The following is a 17,847-nucleotide window of genomic DNA, read 5'->3' as shown; positions in this document are numbered from 1 at the left end:
AAAGTAGTATGACGTCTATGTTCCTTCCACCCAGAGTGGGGAGGTAGGGAGGGCGTATGTGAATCTAAGCAGACATGTCTTCTGATAATTGTTAATCTGCTTATAATCACATGCTGCGCATATACTAGCGAGCAGTACCCGGAGTTGGAGGTGGGTTGTGAGAAGGAACAGTAGAGAAAAGATGTCTTAGTACTGCTTGTCCCACCTGAGAATCAGACCTAGAATGAGTGTCTAGGCAATAGTGTTTTGTAAAGGTGTGTACAGAACTCCAAGTTGTCGCTTTGCAAATGGACTCAAGAGGAACATTTGCAATTAATGCTATGGATACCCCAGTGCCTCGAGTACAGTGTGCTCTAGGCTTGAAGGGCAGTTCTCTCTTAGCAAGAGTGTAACACAGTGTGAAGCATTTGACAATCCACCTTGAGATAGCTGATTTAGAGACAGGGTCCCCTTCTCTACCAGGTGCCACTGAAACGAAGAATTGTTTAGTCTTCCTTAGTGGTTTAGTTCTTTCCAGGTAAAACATCACTGCCCTGCGCACGTCTAGTGTGTGAAGGTTTCATTCGGCCATGTTAGTAGGGTTCTAGAAGAAAGTGGGTAGTTCGATTGACTGGTTCACATGGAACTTCGAGATGAATTTAGGCGCAAACCTGGGATGTGTGCGCAGAACTACCTGGGATGTGTGCGCAGAACTACCTTATCTTTGTGGACTGTGACAAAGGGGTCTAAAACAGAAAGAGCCTGTAGTTCGCTAACCCGTCCGATAGAAGCGATAGCCACTAAGAAGGCTGTCTGTTAAGTCAGGTCTTTCAGACTTGCTTTATGCATAGGCTCAAAGGGAGCTCCCATGAGCCTGGTCAAAACCACATTCAGATCCCATCCAGGGGCTGGGTGAGAGATGGGAGGATAAATCCTCTTAACCCCTTCCATAAAGGCTTTAATCACCGGTATTTTCCACCACGATACCTTTTGTTGTGATGTGGTGTAGGCCGACAGAGCAGCCAGATGAACCTTTAGGGAATTGAAGACTAACCAAGAGTCCAACAGATGGGTTAGATACAACACAATATGTGAGGGTGAGCAATCGCTGGGATTGACGCCCTTGGAATTGCACCAGATGACAAAACCTTTCCATTTGCTGGCATAACAATAACGTGTATTAGGTTTCCTCGCTTCCCTGAGTATGCTCATGCACCTCTGAGGGAGTTGCAGGTGTCCAAACTCTATGATCTCAGGAGCCAGGCTGCTAAGTTCAGAGTTTGTGGGCATGGGTGTAGGGTCTCCCCCCTGTCCTGAGACAACATGTTGTACGGGCAGGTGTTACGCTCACCTGGCTCCCACAGGGGCGTCGGTCGGACCCGGACAGCTGAGGTCTCCACCCACGTGATGCGTAGTGCAGCGATGACTGACTGGATCTGCCCTCTGCTTAATCTTGTCTGCTTAACCCGTAGAAATATTCTCCTGCAAGTGGAGAGATAGATTTAGCCACTTGTGGATTCAAGTGATGGCACCCCCACAGTCCTCCCCAACTAATCACCTCCGAAATGCCCTCACAGCAATCTCACCTTATATTCTTGAAAGATGAGCTCTCCATCCTGCGTGGATTTGCAGGGGCACATCGATTCCAGTTACTTCACTGGTTCGAAGGCTCGGGAGAGTTCGGGAGAGTATTGACTCTGAGGTTCCTGGTGAGGACCAGTAAGTATTAAGTTCATAGAGTTCAATATGTCCGATGTTCACTCTTGTTCCCCCCCCTTCCTTTCTTGTCTTGCAGCTGGCTCGTGAAAAGATGCTCTTGTGGCGGCTGGTGGCGCTCAGGTAAGAGTCTGCGTCACCGGGCGCTGTCCGGTAAATGTTGCACGAGGAAGACATGCTGTTTTGTCTCTCTTTACAGATGCGGCATGTGAAAATATGGAGAGTCACAAAAGGATGCCTCCGGTGGTAAATCAGGTAAGTCTATGGTGGTAAGAATTATATTTGTTGGTTCCCTCGGCTCACCTTGTGGTTTTCTTTTGTCTCCTAGGTGCCGAAGTTCGGCGAAGAAATGATGGAGGCAGCGCCGACCCGAAGGATGCTGTGAAGACTGGTGAGTATGGCGCAGCGTTGCAGCTGGCGGTGCGGCGCGTGCAGAAATGATGTTCTTTACAGATCCGGAGACAAGATGGATCCAGAATCAGGTGTGGAATAGAAACAAGTTTGTTTTCTAACCTTGTCCCTTTCTTTCCTCTTTGTTTTAGGAGCTCCAGATTCGAGGCGGGCGTGGCAGAAGACTGGATGCAGGCTGCAGGCACGGTGAGTGTTACGCTGCTGGATGCAGAATAACGCGAAGCGTGTGTTGCTGGTCGGGTGTGGTTTAAATAGCCTCAAAAGTAGTCCCAGGTAAGAAGTCCCTAGAACCACACCCGAGTAAAAAATAGTCCCTGTAGAAAAATAGTCCCTTTCAGGCTTTATGTTGGATTGGCGTCATTTGCAGCATGGTCTGCCTGAGGTAAGTAATGACTATGAGCCTGGCGCCTTAGGCGCCAGGACTGATTCCTACTATGAGCCTGAAGGCGCCAGGACTGAACCCAGATAGCCCCTAGCCGGGGCTGCTGAGGTTTTACTAAATGTCTAGATGCCTGCTCCCGGGGCTGATGGGCTTGGTCCGGATGCCTGGGGGTAGGCATCATGACAGCAGGGCAGCTTGACTGGTGGGGAGAGGGACATTTCCATCAGGTGAGCGAACCAGGGTTGGCAGGCCCACATGGGGGCCACCAGTATCATGGTAACTGGTTCCTGGTGCATCTTGTGCACTATCTTGTTGAGAAGGGGAGTCAGGGGAAAAGCGTAGACAAATTTCCCCGACCATGTCTTTGTGCAGTCACCATTCGTATTCTTCTGGCAGAGGAAAATCTCTGCTGAGTACGTCTGCCAGAAGATTGAGTTCCCCTGGAACATGTTGGGACAACAAAAACATCCTGTGTTTGAGAGCCCATATCCAATGGTTTTGGGACAGGTTGGATAGCCCTGGAGAGCGAGTGCCCCCGTTTGTTGAGGTAATACATTGCTGTAGTGCTGTTGGTTAGGATCAGCACTGTATTCCCTTGCAGTTGCATCTGAAAGGCTTTCAATGCTTTGAACACCGCTAATAGCTCCAGTAAGTTTATATGGTTGGACGCTACTTGAGGGGACCACACTCCGTGTGCTGTCTGCTGAAGCAGGTGAGCCACCCCACCCCTTGAGAGATGAGTCTGTCGTGAGAGTGGCTTCCACTGCAGGGGTGGTGAGGTCTTCCCCTTCAAGAGGTTTTTTCTTGACCACCACTGCAGAGAGAAACCGAGGGCTGGCGAGACAACTAACCGATCTTCCCATTGTCCGCTGGCCTGACACCACTGGCTGTTGAGCCACTCTTGCATGGGACGCATGCGCAGTCGCGCATGGGGAACCAAGTATATACATGATGCCATCATCTCTAGCAAACGCATGGCCTTGCATACCGTCACCTCCCGACTGGCTACATATTGAGGAATCTGAGAGAGCATGTTCTGAACCCTCTCGCTGGAGGGGAAGACAAGACCGCCTTCCGTCTGAATTAGCGTTCCCAGAAATAGTTTTACTTGGCTGGGGACTAAACTGGATTTCTTTTTGTTGATTGAAAAACCCAGGCTGAAGAGGAGATCTACTGTTTTTTGGGTGTTCGAAAAACAAGCGTCGAACGAGTCTCCCGTAATGAGCCAGTTGTCGAGGTAAGGGTAAACTGGGACTGATAGTCTGCGCAGGTGTGCTGCTGCCACTGCCAGGATTTTGGTAAACACCCTTGGCGCCGAGGCGATGCCGAAGGGGAGTACCTTGAATTGGTAGTGTTTGTCCTGGATCATAAACCTTAGGTATTTTCTGTGCGCTGGCAACATTGAAATATGAAAGTATGCATCTTTCATGTCCAATATTGCCATTAAGTCCCCTTGTTTCAGCAATGCGAAACTTCTGGGGGTTTATAAACTTGTTCGCTGGGCGGAGATCTCGAACCGGACGCATGGTGAGATCCTTTTTGGGTACAAGGAAGTACACTGAATAAATACCCTCGTTTACCTGAAGAATAGGGACGGCTTCTATAGCTTCCTTTCCCAGCAGTGCTTCCACCTCTTGGATCAGGATCTCCAGATGGTCCGGTGAAAGGCGCCGTGAGCGCTGCGGTCTGAACTGTGGAGGTCGGGCGAATTCCACGCAATAACCGTGGGCGACCGTCTTTAAGACCCACTGGTCGGAAGTTATCTCCTCCCATGCCTTGAGGAAAGATGTTAATCGCCCCCCGACTGGGTGACATGGGAGGGGACCTGGACTTGGTGGTCATTTCTGACCAGAGGCTGTGGCTCCTCTGGGATTGGGGCCTCTGCCTCTACCTTTGCCGCGTTTCTGACCCCTTAAGAGGTAGTAAGTGGGGCTTCCAGATGTTTGATTTGTGTTGAAGTTACCCGTGCCGTAGTTGTTTTGACCAGCACGGGCTTGCCCTCGAAAGGACCGTCGAGAATTATTACCCCTCTGGGAGGAGGGTTTCTGTGTAATTTGGTGCAAGGACCTTATAGTCTCATGCTCCTTCTTGGCTGTCTCCAACGCTTCATCCACTGCTTTCCCGAAGAGGTTAGTCTCCCCAATGGGCTTATTGATGAGGGAGGCCTGAGTCTCAGGTCTAAATCCTGATGCACGACGCCATGTGTGTCTTTTCAGAAGGGTCCCTGGTGCAAGAGACCTGCCTGCTGTTTCTGCAGTGTCCAGGGTGTTCTTCACCACATTCTGGTTGACCAGTCTTCCCTCCGAAACAATGGTGAGGAGCTTTCTCCTGGCGGGTTCAGGAACCTCCTGGAGGCCTTCCTGCAGCAAGTTTCCATTGGGCATCAGCAAAGCTTGCTAATAGCGTAGTATTATTAGTAACCCGAATGGTGTATGCAGTTGCTGATGTGACACGTTTGCCCAGGGCATACAACCTTTTAGACTCCTTGTCCGGTGGTGATTCTCCCGTGGCAAGGGGTACCCCTGCCCTCTTTCGAGTGGTAGTCACTACCAGTGAGTCTGGGATGGCGTGCCCTTTGATATACAGAGGGTCGGAAGGAGAAGGCCGAAATAATTTTTCGACTCTCGGGTTCACTGCCCGTGTCTGAGCAGGTGAGACCAATGAGGGAGCTACCAGTCTCTTAACAGAGTTAAGGAGGGTGATGGATTGACTCGCCGGAGGTTTTTCCTTAATTATATCCTCCACGAAATCCTGCTCAGGTACCGCCTCTTGAGTGACAATTTTGAAGTATTCAGCTGCTTTCTTCAACGTGGAGTTGTAAGCCATTTGGTCATCCACAGGGGAGGCCTGGTGAGCCGGGGTGAACGGAGGAGAGTCTAGGCACAAAACATCAGTGTCCTGATCTTGCTGTGTCCAAGGGTCTTGACCTTCCTGCTGGGTTTGCTCCCAGTTGTCCGTTGTATCCTGTTGATCTTCCTCATAGTTTGAGAAAAGAAGATTCTTCTTCTTCTTCATTATAGATGTCTCTTATATGTGTCCATATGGACCACGTCTTCTTGTTGGAAAACGTGAGACTGAACTTCTTGAATTTGGGAGTTAGGGTCTACCCGAGCCCTTTTCGGGGGAGGATGATCAGAAGAACTGATAATCTGCTCCAGCCGATCCATACAACCCTCACATTTTTCTGTAGTCCATTTAGAGGACCCAAGCGGTCTTACGCGAGGAGAAACAATGTTCTCCGCACGGTGGCGTCGAAAGGAACCTCTCAGGGTGTCGAAGAGAGGCTCTTGACTATCTAAGTAAGTCTCATCGGAACTGGGAACCCAATCCGCCAAAATCTTTTCCGCGGCTTGGCCCATAACCTTAGGCGGAACCAGAGTAAGGCCCAACGCTGCTGCGATTCTTCCGATGCTACTCTGGATAGTCGCTGAATCGTTGTGAGACAAAGGCTCCGATGATTTGTCGGCAGTAGAAATACCATCCGTGGCACTAGAAGGCCTAGCGGTCGGTTTTCCGGGTAGAGGCCTAGCCGTAGTTTTCGGGCCTACTGAGGCCTTGGAAATCGCTGAAGCGTCGGGCTCCCGAACTTCGACGCATGTAGGTTTTGGAGTAACGCCCTTGGTTTGTTTCAATTGCCCAGTCGCAATACGTTGCTGCGGATGCAGGGAAGGCTTTGGATCTGAACGATCCGAGTGAACCAGCAAAGTTTTCGGCAGTCCCATTGGCGCTTTCGCCTTTTTCGACAAAGGCGTCGAAATTGGCATAGGGGTTGTTTGCTTAGTGCGATGTGCTTTTACGCCCCCTGTCGCCGGGTGTTGTGTAGTCCCTGTAGCAAGACCAGAGTCGAACCTGGAAGGGTCGGGGATGGGCGTGGCGGACCTAGAAGCGTCCGCCTCAAGGTCTATAACATCCGCATTGGACGTTTGGTCATCCGAAGTACCCCCATCACTTTCAGCTGGCGTGGCCATGGGGGAGGGTGGCTCCACGCGTGACATACCGTACGCGGCCCACCGCTTTACACGGCGCTCCTTAAGGGTCTTGGGCCGAAGGAGTTTGCATGCCGCACACCGCTTCTCGTCGTGCTCTAGGGGGAGACAGGCGTTACACGTCCTGTTTTCGTCCTTCCAAGGATATCTGACCCTACACTTAGGGCAAAATCTAAAGGGAATCCTTTCCATAGCAAAAGGGAAGGATGACCAGACCGAGAGGGGAAAGGAGGAAAGACATACTAAACAATATAGCCACTCCGACCCCACTCTCCCTACTGTATAGGTCGGTCAGAGGGCCCGACCACGTGGAAAATCCGGCCGCCGGATCTTAGGCGCCGAAATCCACAGCCGTAGACGATTTCCCAGTAGTCTTAGTCGAAGATGTTCTTACTGGGCGAAGTGACTTAACAGGGAATTAACCGACAATTCGGTAAAGATAAACAATGTCTCTAGTAAGAGCTCCGCTATAGGGCAACCAGCAATCTGAGGGACCACAGTGCGTGAGGGATATAAGGTACTACACACGTCACGATAGGGCTAGTGTTACAGACACGCCTATACCGACGTCCCCTTTCGGTCCCCGAAAGACAAGATGCAATACTCTACGGTTACCACTGGATGTCGGACCATATGCACAGCATGTAATTCTAAGCAGATTAACAAGCATCAGAAACAATGTTACTTCTTTCCTGATGTACGCTCCTTTTTGGATTACTTCGGATACCCTATTGACTACGTGCTCGTGGAGGACCCCTGACACAGAAACAACCCAATTAATTCCAGTAGTAGGTTTGACCTAACATACAAAGGAGCTGCAACTCCCACCAGTTTGGAATTGAAGACAGTCACAAGATAACGACATTTGTAGGTCTATTAAAGATCTGCACTTAGAGTAAAGAACGGGATTGCCCATCACAAATAAATGTAATTAAAATGTAATTTAATAACAAAGGTTAAATCCTATAGAACAAAAGCAGCTGATCCCTGAAAATCATCAAGCTGGAGTACAACGAAATCACATTTGGTGCCCTCCAAATAGTTAATTGCGTTTCATCTCGGAACACAATTCCAGCTCACATTTGTGCAATTAACAAAAGGCAGTGGAACAGAGTGCAATGTGTTTTTGGAGTAGTGGTGGTGGAAGCTTTTAGTACTTGGCCTTTAATCGCACTGCTGCCAAGGACTTCACCATCACATCACTTTAAATGGAATAATTCCCCTTATAGTCACAAACTCCCCTCTCAAGGAGCGATGAACCAATCACGGTAAAGAAGACCAGATGTGCTGATCCTTGCACAGTATCGGGAGCCTGTGGCCCCTCCAGCCACAGACAGAAGTCTGAAAGATGCCTGCACGAGGAGATCCCCGGGATCGGATCCTTGGCCCTGGAAGGCTGGCTTTTAGGCTCTCAGTCTCCCTTGGTGGCCACCAAGGCCTAGTCAGCAACTATAGAGCCATATGTTTCTCAGGGGCCTGTTTGTGGGCCAGATACAGGAAAAGGATGCTCGAGAGGGCACTGACCAGGAAGATAACATCAAACCAACGATGATAGAAGTTAAACTGCAGCTCCCCCAGGACTTCTGTAATGATCGTGCGATATTCCAAAGGCATGCTCATCCGGATTAGCAACACAGACGATACGAAATACATCCCCTGAAACAAATCAAAAACATACATTTCAACAAAGAGTAGAAACCACTGCTTCAAAAACTCAAGCAACGCTTTGTTGTGTATTCCTGCCATAAAGTACCCCCTTTCTGGAGATTTCCTTCGACAACTTCATTCCGGCTATTGCCCACGGAAACTTAAAAGTTGACATTTCAAAGGGTTGATTTCAATTGGTTTGCAATAATCACCTGGCCGGGGAAGACAAGGAAAACACCACATAGAGGCCACAAGCCATCTTAAACCCATATACTCTTCCTTGAGTACCATGTTGTCATAAGGATCACAGAGTGTACATCACATCCGATCACATTGAAAAGCATGACCCCTGCCTAGGCCTATAAGGCAATTAGCACAGGGAGATGTGTAATTAAGCAGGTAAGTGTTTTTACTTTGGGGACAAAAATTAGCATACACAACTTGTAATGTCAATTTATTAACAGGACAGTGAACTTTACACATTTTGCATTTCACCATTAGCTTGCGGTATTGAAATGCACATGCTTATCTTTGCTTTTACACAGCCAAAGATCATTGTATCTGGGCTGCTTGTTGGCTGATGCTCGGGTCAGAATGTTTGGAACAAAGTCTATACCAGAGATTACTGACTGCATTCCGAACATTCTAATTGGCTGAGAGGAGGTCTATAATGCAATCCAGCTGCTAATTAAGCAATATGACCGTCGCGGCGGGGGCATTACCGACTCAGGTAATGCCCCGGGGCCCATAGTTATGGGTCATATTGCTATTAGTACCTCGGCCCGCATTATATGCGTGACCGGGGCACTAAAAGCTTTTTTTTCTGTCCCGAAAAGCTGCAGCGTTTCGGGACAGAAAAAAAAAAAAAAAAAAAAGACCAAGAAAATGGCCACCTGGAAAAGGGAAAACGGGAGTTCCCTGTGTTCCAAGCGTTCCAAGGGTTCCCAGCGCGTCCGCTCCCGAAAGAAAAAGCAGAAGGTAAGTGGGGTTGGGAGGGCGGGAGGGAGGGGAAGGAAAAAAAACACAAAAAAAACCGCATCTCCCTCCAGCTGTGTGGAGACGCGGAATCTCCACACTTATGGAGGCTGCCATTGTCCCCCACCAGGGACGCAGGAATAAGAAGGTAAGTGGGGTGGGGTAGGGAGGAGGGAGGGAAGGAAAACAATAGAAAAAGAAAAAGCTTACCCGAGTCCCCAGCGGGGGGCGGAGGCAGCTTCTCAGCCGCGGGGAGGCTTGGAGCGGGGATGGCCCCGCTTCGAGCCTCCTCATTGGCTGAGGGGCTGCCATGCCCCCCCCGCCGAGGACAAGGCAGCTGGAGTCCCGGCCGAGAATCGAAGGATTCTCGGCCGGGTAAGGACCCGGCGAGAGCCAATCAGAATGCGTGTTGCATTCTACTTGACTCTCGCCGGGTACTAATACAATTTGTTCAATCAGTTTCAAACAGGTTTGTGCAGCACCACCATTTGCATAACACACTTGTCTCTTTAACCTTCTTTCCTCCTACTATGTAAAACAACTATTAATTCCGACATGCAGCACAGCAGAGGTGGCTTTCCAAAGCAATACTTTTGTGGCGGCTGTTCCTTCCTGCAGCACATGACACTCTGTCACATTTTCTTACAAAATCTCACATTAAATACTGCTTGATTGGGGGACCTGTTAATATTAAGAACGTAGGAGTAAGTTGAAGTTACTCACCATACTGACTACTGTACTACTTCCCTATAGTCTCCTTTCCTCCTTCATATGTGATATGGCCCTCAGGAATGGCACAGCAGCATAAATTGAAAACCAGTGCAGAGGTTCAGGAGCCTGCCACAAAAGGAACTCACGCATGCCCCCACCCCTATGAGCCAGTCCATTTATTAGGATATGGGGCATCTGGCCGGATGGCACAGTTTACCACATATTTATATTTAATGGAGGGGCCATACAAGGCTGAGCCTGACCGCAACAACTGTATCCCCTGCTCGTCATTGTGAAACCGCTTTCCCACGTCCAGTCATGTGCTGAGAGGAGGCCTGCACCTGAGTGAGCTGCATTTTTTCAACTCCTGGGCACCAAGGTCCCGAAGAAACTGCAGGAAACGCTACCTGAGATGACCCTCTGGTTTCTCTTGCGACTCGGCAGGTCTTCAGAGTATGGGGGTGGGTTACAGGGGCACGTACCTGAACTCCTACCTCCCCCTTTTAAACATTTTGCTAACTTTTAAAACTTTTATTTTAGTTTGCATTTTCCATTGCTTGTTCAGGCAAGCACTCCAAAAGCTGGGGATAGTTTCATTCAGCAGAATAGACCCTTACCCGAGTTTTGGAACTGTCCTCCCATCCACAAGATACTCCTCCTAATTTTATCCTGGCTCACAAAACTGTTGGGAACATTGACAAAATGCTGGGGACAAGGCCCCAGTCAACTTAGGGCTGGACTTCTAAAGTTAAGGTTGAATTCTTGTGGACTGCCATTGCTAATCTTACCTTTACCTTTCCTTTCAGTATTGTGGGGCGGGGGTATTGTGGTTTTATTGCACTGGCTATAGGAACTGTATATATATATTTTGTTGTATTGGTGTGCAATATTAAATGCTCCATAGTCATTTTTATAGTGTTTGCTTGCCAATAAGTAAAGTATTTTTATAACTACTTGTCTAATCCTTGATTACTTATCTTGTGAACTCATTGTGGCACCCCACTCGCTCACTCATGAGACTTAGCCTTGGCCATTCTCCATGCTACCTTTAATGGGTTGGCTACAGCTCCTCGAGTTGTCCCTGTTCGTTAATTAGGCCAGAGTATAGAAATCCTGTCTAGCACTAACATTACCCTATAAGGGGAAAACAACATTGCAAAATCCTTTACTTGGCCTGAAAGGGATAATGGGTATGGACTATGCCTAACATTACTCGTACATAGTATTACGACAACGGATATTCAGATAGTAAGAATGCTTTTTAGACAATCTGCATCCTTTCCAAGTTTTCAGAATTCCATTGGATAAAGACCTTAACAAATAATATGATTACTCTCTCTGCTATAGAAACACTGTTTCACTGAGCACTTGTATAATCCTACCCAACAATGTTAGGGTGGGGTATGTTGCAAGCAATCTTCTATGTACTGCAAAATAATTGTGTACATTCACATTCATGAAATGTTTTTTTTAAACTGCACATATCACGGCAAGGCTTTATATAGGTTTGGCATGCAGATTATTGTGGGTATGCAAATATCCCAGAGTTTACTGCTACAATCCCTCACTTTTAACAGAGCTCTATCAACTAGTGTTAGTGGCGAGCAGAGGAGTCTGGGAAGGTTACAAGGTGGGGGGCATAGGAGAACACTCCATAGGGGTGAGGGACAAATCAGCAACTTTAAAAAATAAGTGAGCTGTTTGACAGTACAGCAAAGGGAATGTGCTGTTTCTTTCTAAAGGATAGAACACTCTAGTAACAGTCTAGAAAACCACAGCTTCTGAATCTTTCTCTGATCAGCTCATGAGTGCTTTTCAATATAATCATATGATCTGAGTTTATCTGAGCTTATTGCTTCTAGCATGCCCGTGCTTCTTGTTTAACTGATAACATTGAATTGCAGGCGAGGGGTCTCTACTTACAGAAGGCACTCTGTTGTACCTGTAAGCATTGCTGCTATTTAATCAAAGGCAAATGTATGCCATTTACTTCAACAGGACTCCATAGGAAACCTCAGTAAGGCCCTTGTTAAATTTTGTCTAGGCTGTGGTAAGGAAGGGAGGGCACAGCTCTTGGTTGTATTATGTTCCCTGTCATTTCACTTGCTATGTCAGGATAACAAGCAGGGCTCTGATACGATTGTATACCCTACTTTGAATCAAATGATTTTTCAGGGAGTAAAAAATTAATTAGCTATCCCAATAGGGTACATTATAAAAATATGCTCTTTCCCCTTAACATTCCTCTTTAGATCAGGGAGCAATATTACTAGAGTTCCTTCCTATGACACTGTTCTGCTAGTTACTCATTCAAAAAGATCAGTGGAGCTTTATGGGTAGAAGCTGGTGGTAGGCTCCTATATGCTTATTTTTTCCTGTTTATGTTGGGCACATTTGCCTATTTTTAGGGAGTTCAAATGGGTGGTGTGTATGCCCCTCTGAGCTGCAGGTCTGGGTTAGAATGTGTGTTGCCACAGCTCTGTCCACAGGGCAATGTAATGTGGATAGTAAGCAGAGGCACATGCATTCTGGTCATCATATTCTGTGGACCAGTTATTCTGAAAAAGTTATATCATTCTTTCTTCAAATTATGAGGCATGTTCTCCTGGTCTTTGAACTGCTTCATTAAAGTGGCACATGAACTCCCATTGGCATGGTTAGTGACGCATTGCTTTTAGGTACCGTTATTCCATCTGCAAATATTGTTTCCTGCCTGAATATTCAGCTAGTGACATCAGTTATGATAAGCGATATTTGTTTTTTGTAGTACACAAGTTTTTTTCAAGGGGTATAAAACACTTTCTACATCGTCTCAGAACAGTGTTGACAAATGAATAGCCACAACTAAACCTATGTTTATGTTGAGCATACAACTTATTTTTGTTCACACACATTTTTATCTGCACATGAGTACTTTTCCTAGATACTTTGGCAGGTACTGAAGTATTGGACTGTTGATGAGCTTTCTTTGTAATTCTATATATATGTATATATAATATTTGTTTTTCTAGACTTTGTCTTTGGAGGTGCTATACAATTCACCTGTTACCCTGATCTGTAAAGAATTCCAGTTGTTGGGAAGGGATAATTCCCTTCCAAACTCTTCGGAGATGGTACCACTAACTATGCATGCTCACAAAGTGGAATATCTTATTAGTCAGTTGCGCACACGGAAAATGATGTGCGCACGAAATCCAACCATTCACGCACAAGAGAAAAATAATTAGAGGAAACCTTGGCGGTGACCCCGTTGCAACACTCCTTCAATCCCGCTAAGTGTCCTGAGGTTCTCATTTGGGTCTTCTACTCGAAGCTGTCTGGAACGGATTCCTGACTGACTGAACTAAATCCAGATGCTGAAAATTACCTCTGCACCGCGACCAATTAGCCTTCATCAACCAGACAAAGAGCAGAAGACTGTCACCAACAGATTCACAAACACATGCAGTGGTCTCTGGAAAAATTAGAGTCTGGGGAGGAGGAAGGTTAACATACCTGCTTCTGTCTCCCCCCCCCCCATGTCCTCCATAGGGTTACATGGTTGAAAAGTCCTGGTCCTAAATCACTCTTACCTGACCTTTGGTGGTTGAATCTGGGTTAAGGATCCCTCCCTAAGCCTATCCTAGTCAAGTGAAGTTCTCATCTGACCTTTACTTAACTTTGTGGACTCTTAATCTTAACAACTGGCACTGCTTTTTCTATATAAACTTATCTTAAGAAGTATATGCTTTGGAACTGGTGACATTTGAGCACAAGGCCCCAAACCATTTTAGGGCTGGATTAGAATTAGGGAAGCTGTTTTGTGTTGAGTCTAAGAGTCATTTCAATCTTTATGCATCTGAGCTACTTACCTGTATTGCACTTATTATTGATTCAAATACTTATCTATCACGCCGAAGGGTGAATGCATATATCTTTTTTTAATAAGGGTTTTGTGTAACAATATTTGCCTAGAAGATTTATCTGCTTAGTATGCAAACTGAAAGCCTAATAAATAATTGCATTTTTACATACTTTTGTGTCTAACTGGAATTACTGGTGTTGCTCTGAGTGGACTCAGTGTAGCGCTAGAGCACTCTCCTGAGACTAAGCCTGGTCACTCTGCTACATCACCAAGTTTGGCTAACCTATGTGTCTTCCCTGTTCATCATAACATGGTGGCCTCCCAAAATCCACTAACCAAGGTCGATTTGGAAGGCAGGTCCCAGGATCACCTTCCAGAGTTTAAACTTGAGGAGGCTCAATCACTAGCCTCTGTTTCAAGGACTTCCAACCTCTTGCACAAGAAAGCCAAGCATACAGAAATCAAAGTCAAGCCATGGCCCTGTTACGGACACATGGCTGGAAAACCAACATTAGCAGTCTTCTTCAATGTAGGATTGCAGACCCTCCTCACAGACAGACATGGCTTTACCTCGCATTGATTGGACCAGTCTATGACACTACACCAGGGACAGCTTGTACCAAGTAGGTGTTTTCAGCCCACACCATCTTGCCTTTAACATCAACCTGTCCTCTTCTATTGCGCTTACAACGTTCAATTTTACCTTAAAAATAATATGTGCGTTTATTTGTTCTTGCTAAGATCTGGAGAGCCTTTGGAGAGTAAATTCTAAATCAGAGCAATCGGTCCTAATCAACCAAATTAGCACGTTTCACACAGAGCTTCAGGCATTCATTCAAAGGGCTTCTGTGGAGGAACATTCCTCAAGACAGGATTGCTCCAGTGATCCTCGATGTGTAACCGACTGGGATCGTGCTGACCACTATTAGTGTGGTGGCGAAGGGCAACACTAGGGACACCTTTGAACCAGCATCAAGCCATTCATTTGGCAGATTTCTAGTAGGTTTTTGGGGGCTATCCATACAAATGAGAACATCATTCTGCATATGAACACACACACACACGCGCGAAAACACACACGCACACACAAAAATAAAATACTCACCATGATCTGAGCTATTAGGAGAACAATCACATTGGAAGACTTGCTGCTTGAAATGGCGTAGAAGAACTGAAAAGAAAAAAAAGTGCCAGGACAGCGTGTAATTAAAACTACAAATGTATGTTAGCATGTTTATTGCTGAAATACCAAGCTGCCAAAAGTCCCTGCTTCAGTGCACACTAGATAAGAAACTATCAAAATATATGGAGAGAGCCACAAACACAGAAAAAAGATAAACGGTCACCTTAATGTACAGCCAAATGTGGAAGATGCTTCAATTAACATACACTTTAGTCCGAAAACAAGCCATTATTTAAGATAAGCCAATTTTAGTTCTTGTCCATCATTAACATTCCATCAGGATTACAAGGCACAAAGTCCATCTAAAGCAAGTTCAGTATTTGTTTAAAAGTAAATACTAACAGTGTAAGCCGCTAGTCCTGTGCAACACTGAAAAGAGATTGATGCGCAACCCCTTCTGAGGTGGGTTCACACCGGTGTTGCACATGTGTTTTTACCTTTCTGTAATGACACAGGAGGTTCAGAACAATTTTATTTATTTATATAGCGTGCCAAACCCGGAGGTATCTAGGCGCTTATGCTTAAGAAATTGGTTTACAGTGCTTATGGTTACAGGACAGGAATTGCAGGAAGTAAATACATCATGAAGAACAGTACAGAGGTAGATACATCACAGGCAGAAGTGCAAGAGTTCAAGTGGGCCCATTCATGGAGCCTAACCCCCATGCTGCAAGATGGCTACAACACAAAGAGGCAGAAAGTCAATTCGATAGGCACATGCATACAACATGGCAGCATCTCACCTAGGAGCGTCCTGGTAGCGCACAGGGAGCAGACAGGGGCCTTAGGAGTGGGCCTTTGGTGGGGGCTGGCCGTCGACCCCCATTGATGGGCAGGGGAACAGCCAATCGTAAGGCCCTCATATGAGGGCAGGGAGCACTCCAATGCTTGTGTGTATGGCGGGGTCTGCAAGTGTTGGCTCTCCAGATGTTTTGGATTACAAATTCCATCAGCCCTAGCCAGCATAGTCAACGGTAAGCGATCATGGGTTGTATTACTCACGGATTTCACTCTCTGAATGAGGTTCTGCCTGTGGTATCTGGCTACCCCCACTAATAGTCTGAGGTGAATTTTAGGGAAATATCCACACCCTTAGATGTGAAGAGGCATTCATTTAATAATCCCTTAAATGTATTCTAGCACAAATGGTTATGTCTGTTTCTTTCTTTTTTGGCAGCCTATAACGTGGAGGCAGTAAAGTGTATATACGAAACACCTATTTGGATGTGGACTCAAAAGCGATTGTAGATGCTCTCAACTCTAGAGCCCTAGCATTATAGGTGACCTTAATCATACAGGTCCTGATGAATGTTAGCCATACAATGGAATACAAACAGAAATATGTTGAGAATTAGCAGATGCTGAAATGCAGAGGCATTTGTGTATAAACCTCTTACTACACTGAGTTATTAGTACTCTTGAGATTGTACATTATATACTTCATCTTTATCTTGTTGGCTCCCCACTTAGAGCCACTGTTTTGGAAATAATGCGTGTGTTATGTTTTCGCATCCATATGAGTGATTTGAGATTTTGCATGTATTTTAATAATTTGAATATGTAAGCAATAAAGTTTATTTTCTCCATTATTGTATATTGACCCTCTATGTTACAGTATAGGCTGCCAATTTCTCTACCCCATTTTTCTAAATTATTGTCGGAGTCCATAACATCCAGAGAGCCACAAGTTGCAAACCCTGTTCCTGAAGGGCTGCCTAGAGTAATGTCAGTGGTTATGATAGATTTGAAATCCTCCATCCATTGCTCTTCAGTGTTGCATAAGTCACCCTATGTGGGACAAAGTTTAGTTTAGTTTATTTTTCTTATATAGCGCGCCTAACCCAAGGGTATCTGGGCGCTTATACTTGGGTACACATGGTGTGTTACAGATCACCACACAAAACAGTCACAAAATATAGTTACAAGTTACAAGTGCAGACATAGCTTTACAGGGCACAGATGCAAGCATACATAGCAGATATTTACCTCTGTACAGGGATAAGGGATATTCACAAATTTACAATAAATGTACAATCTTTACAGTAGTGAGATGAGGAGCAGAGTGAGCAAATTGACTATGCAACGGTGTGCATAGTGTTGTGTGGGTGGGAGAGAGCACTACAAAGGTGCTTGGATTTGGCACCCGACCTTGTTTATTTATTTGTTTATATAGCGCTGACAGCTCGCAAGCATCAGGGCGCTGACATGTAGACGGTAAGACATAACAGTAAATCACAGGAAAGGGTGCTCAGTGTAGTCATTTAGTGTTGTGCCTGGAGACCCAAGATACCGCTCACATAGAGGCCCAACAAGCCTATGGACTCTTGCAGAAAGTATGTGTCCTAGCAGTTTGGACTGGACTGCCCCTTTTGTGGAAGAACCAGGCCAGTTTTGAACGTGGTTCTTCCCCGTAAGTAATTGCACAGAAGGCTGAAAAAACAGTGTTCTCAAGGATTGCCTAGAGCAAAACCAGTGCTTATACTTGAGTCAAAACCATCTAACATATTCGGTATTGTAAGTGCTTGTCTTAAGAAATAGATACTTTGCACCCCAAAAACTGGAAGCAGTAATGTCCTTGTGAAATCCTGGGTTAGACATAAAAGCTTTCCGGACGCTTTTACAACAGCGAAAGGTCATTAATCGTTAGGTAAGGACTTGGATTGGTCAAATTCTTGGCATAGGATTGTTGCTGCAAGTGTTGGTACGACTTCAAGATACTGTTATTTGTATTAAAAACCGATTTATAGGCATTGTACACCCACTCAAACAATTCCAAACTTTGTTTCTTACATAAAGGCATACAGCAAGCTACCTCATCAAGCAGACACCCCCTTACCCCTTCGGACAACACAGATGGTTTATGTACCTACCTTGGTGAGGGTGATAAGTAAACCCCTAATAGAGGTGATAATGATGATCCCCACAAGGATGAAGGAGATGTGCTGAGACCAGAACTTCACCTAAAAAAGGAAGAGTGCAAATAGGTGATTAATTGCAGCCTTGTGCAATCACT

At 46.0% G+C, this 17,847-nt stretch overlaps 1 protein-coding gene across 1 annotated transcript in view; it reads right to left on the bottom strand.

Moving 5' to 3' along the window:
- Positions 1–7,400: 7,400 nt before the first annotated feature.
- GPR89B (G protein-coupled receptor 89B) overlaps positions 7,401–17,847 on the bottom strand; it is a 174,713-nt gene continuing 164,266 nt past the window's right edge. The window contains exons 12-14 of the mRNA XM_069636008.1: positions 17,705–17,794; positions 14,757–14,822; positions 7,401–8,130 (exon numbers count right to left, since the gene is read on the bottom strand). Of these exons, the coding sequence (XP_069492109.1) occupies positions 7,924–8,130; positions 14,757–14,822; positions 17,705–17,794 (363 nt within the window). The 3' untranslated portion in view covers positions 7,401–7,923. The remainder of the gene's footprint in view (positions 8,131–14,756; positions 14,823–17,704; positions 17,795–17,847) is intronic.

Source organism: Ambystoma mexicanum, chromosome 7p, assembly GCF_040938575.1.
Source record: "Ambystoma mexicanum isolate Mex_15411 chromosome 7p, UKY_AmexF1_1, whole genome shotgun sequence".
NCBI lineage: Eukaryota > Metazoa > Chordata > Amphibia > Caudata > Ambystomatidae > Ambystoma > Ambystoma mexicanum.
This window is presented reverse-complemented; position numbering and strand designations above follow the sequence as displayed.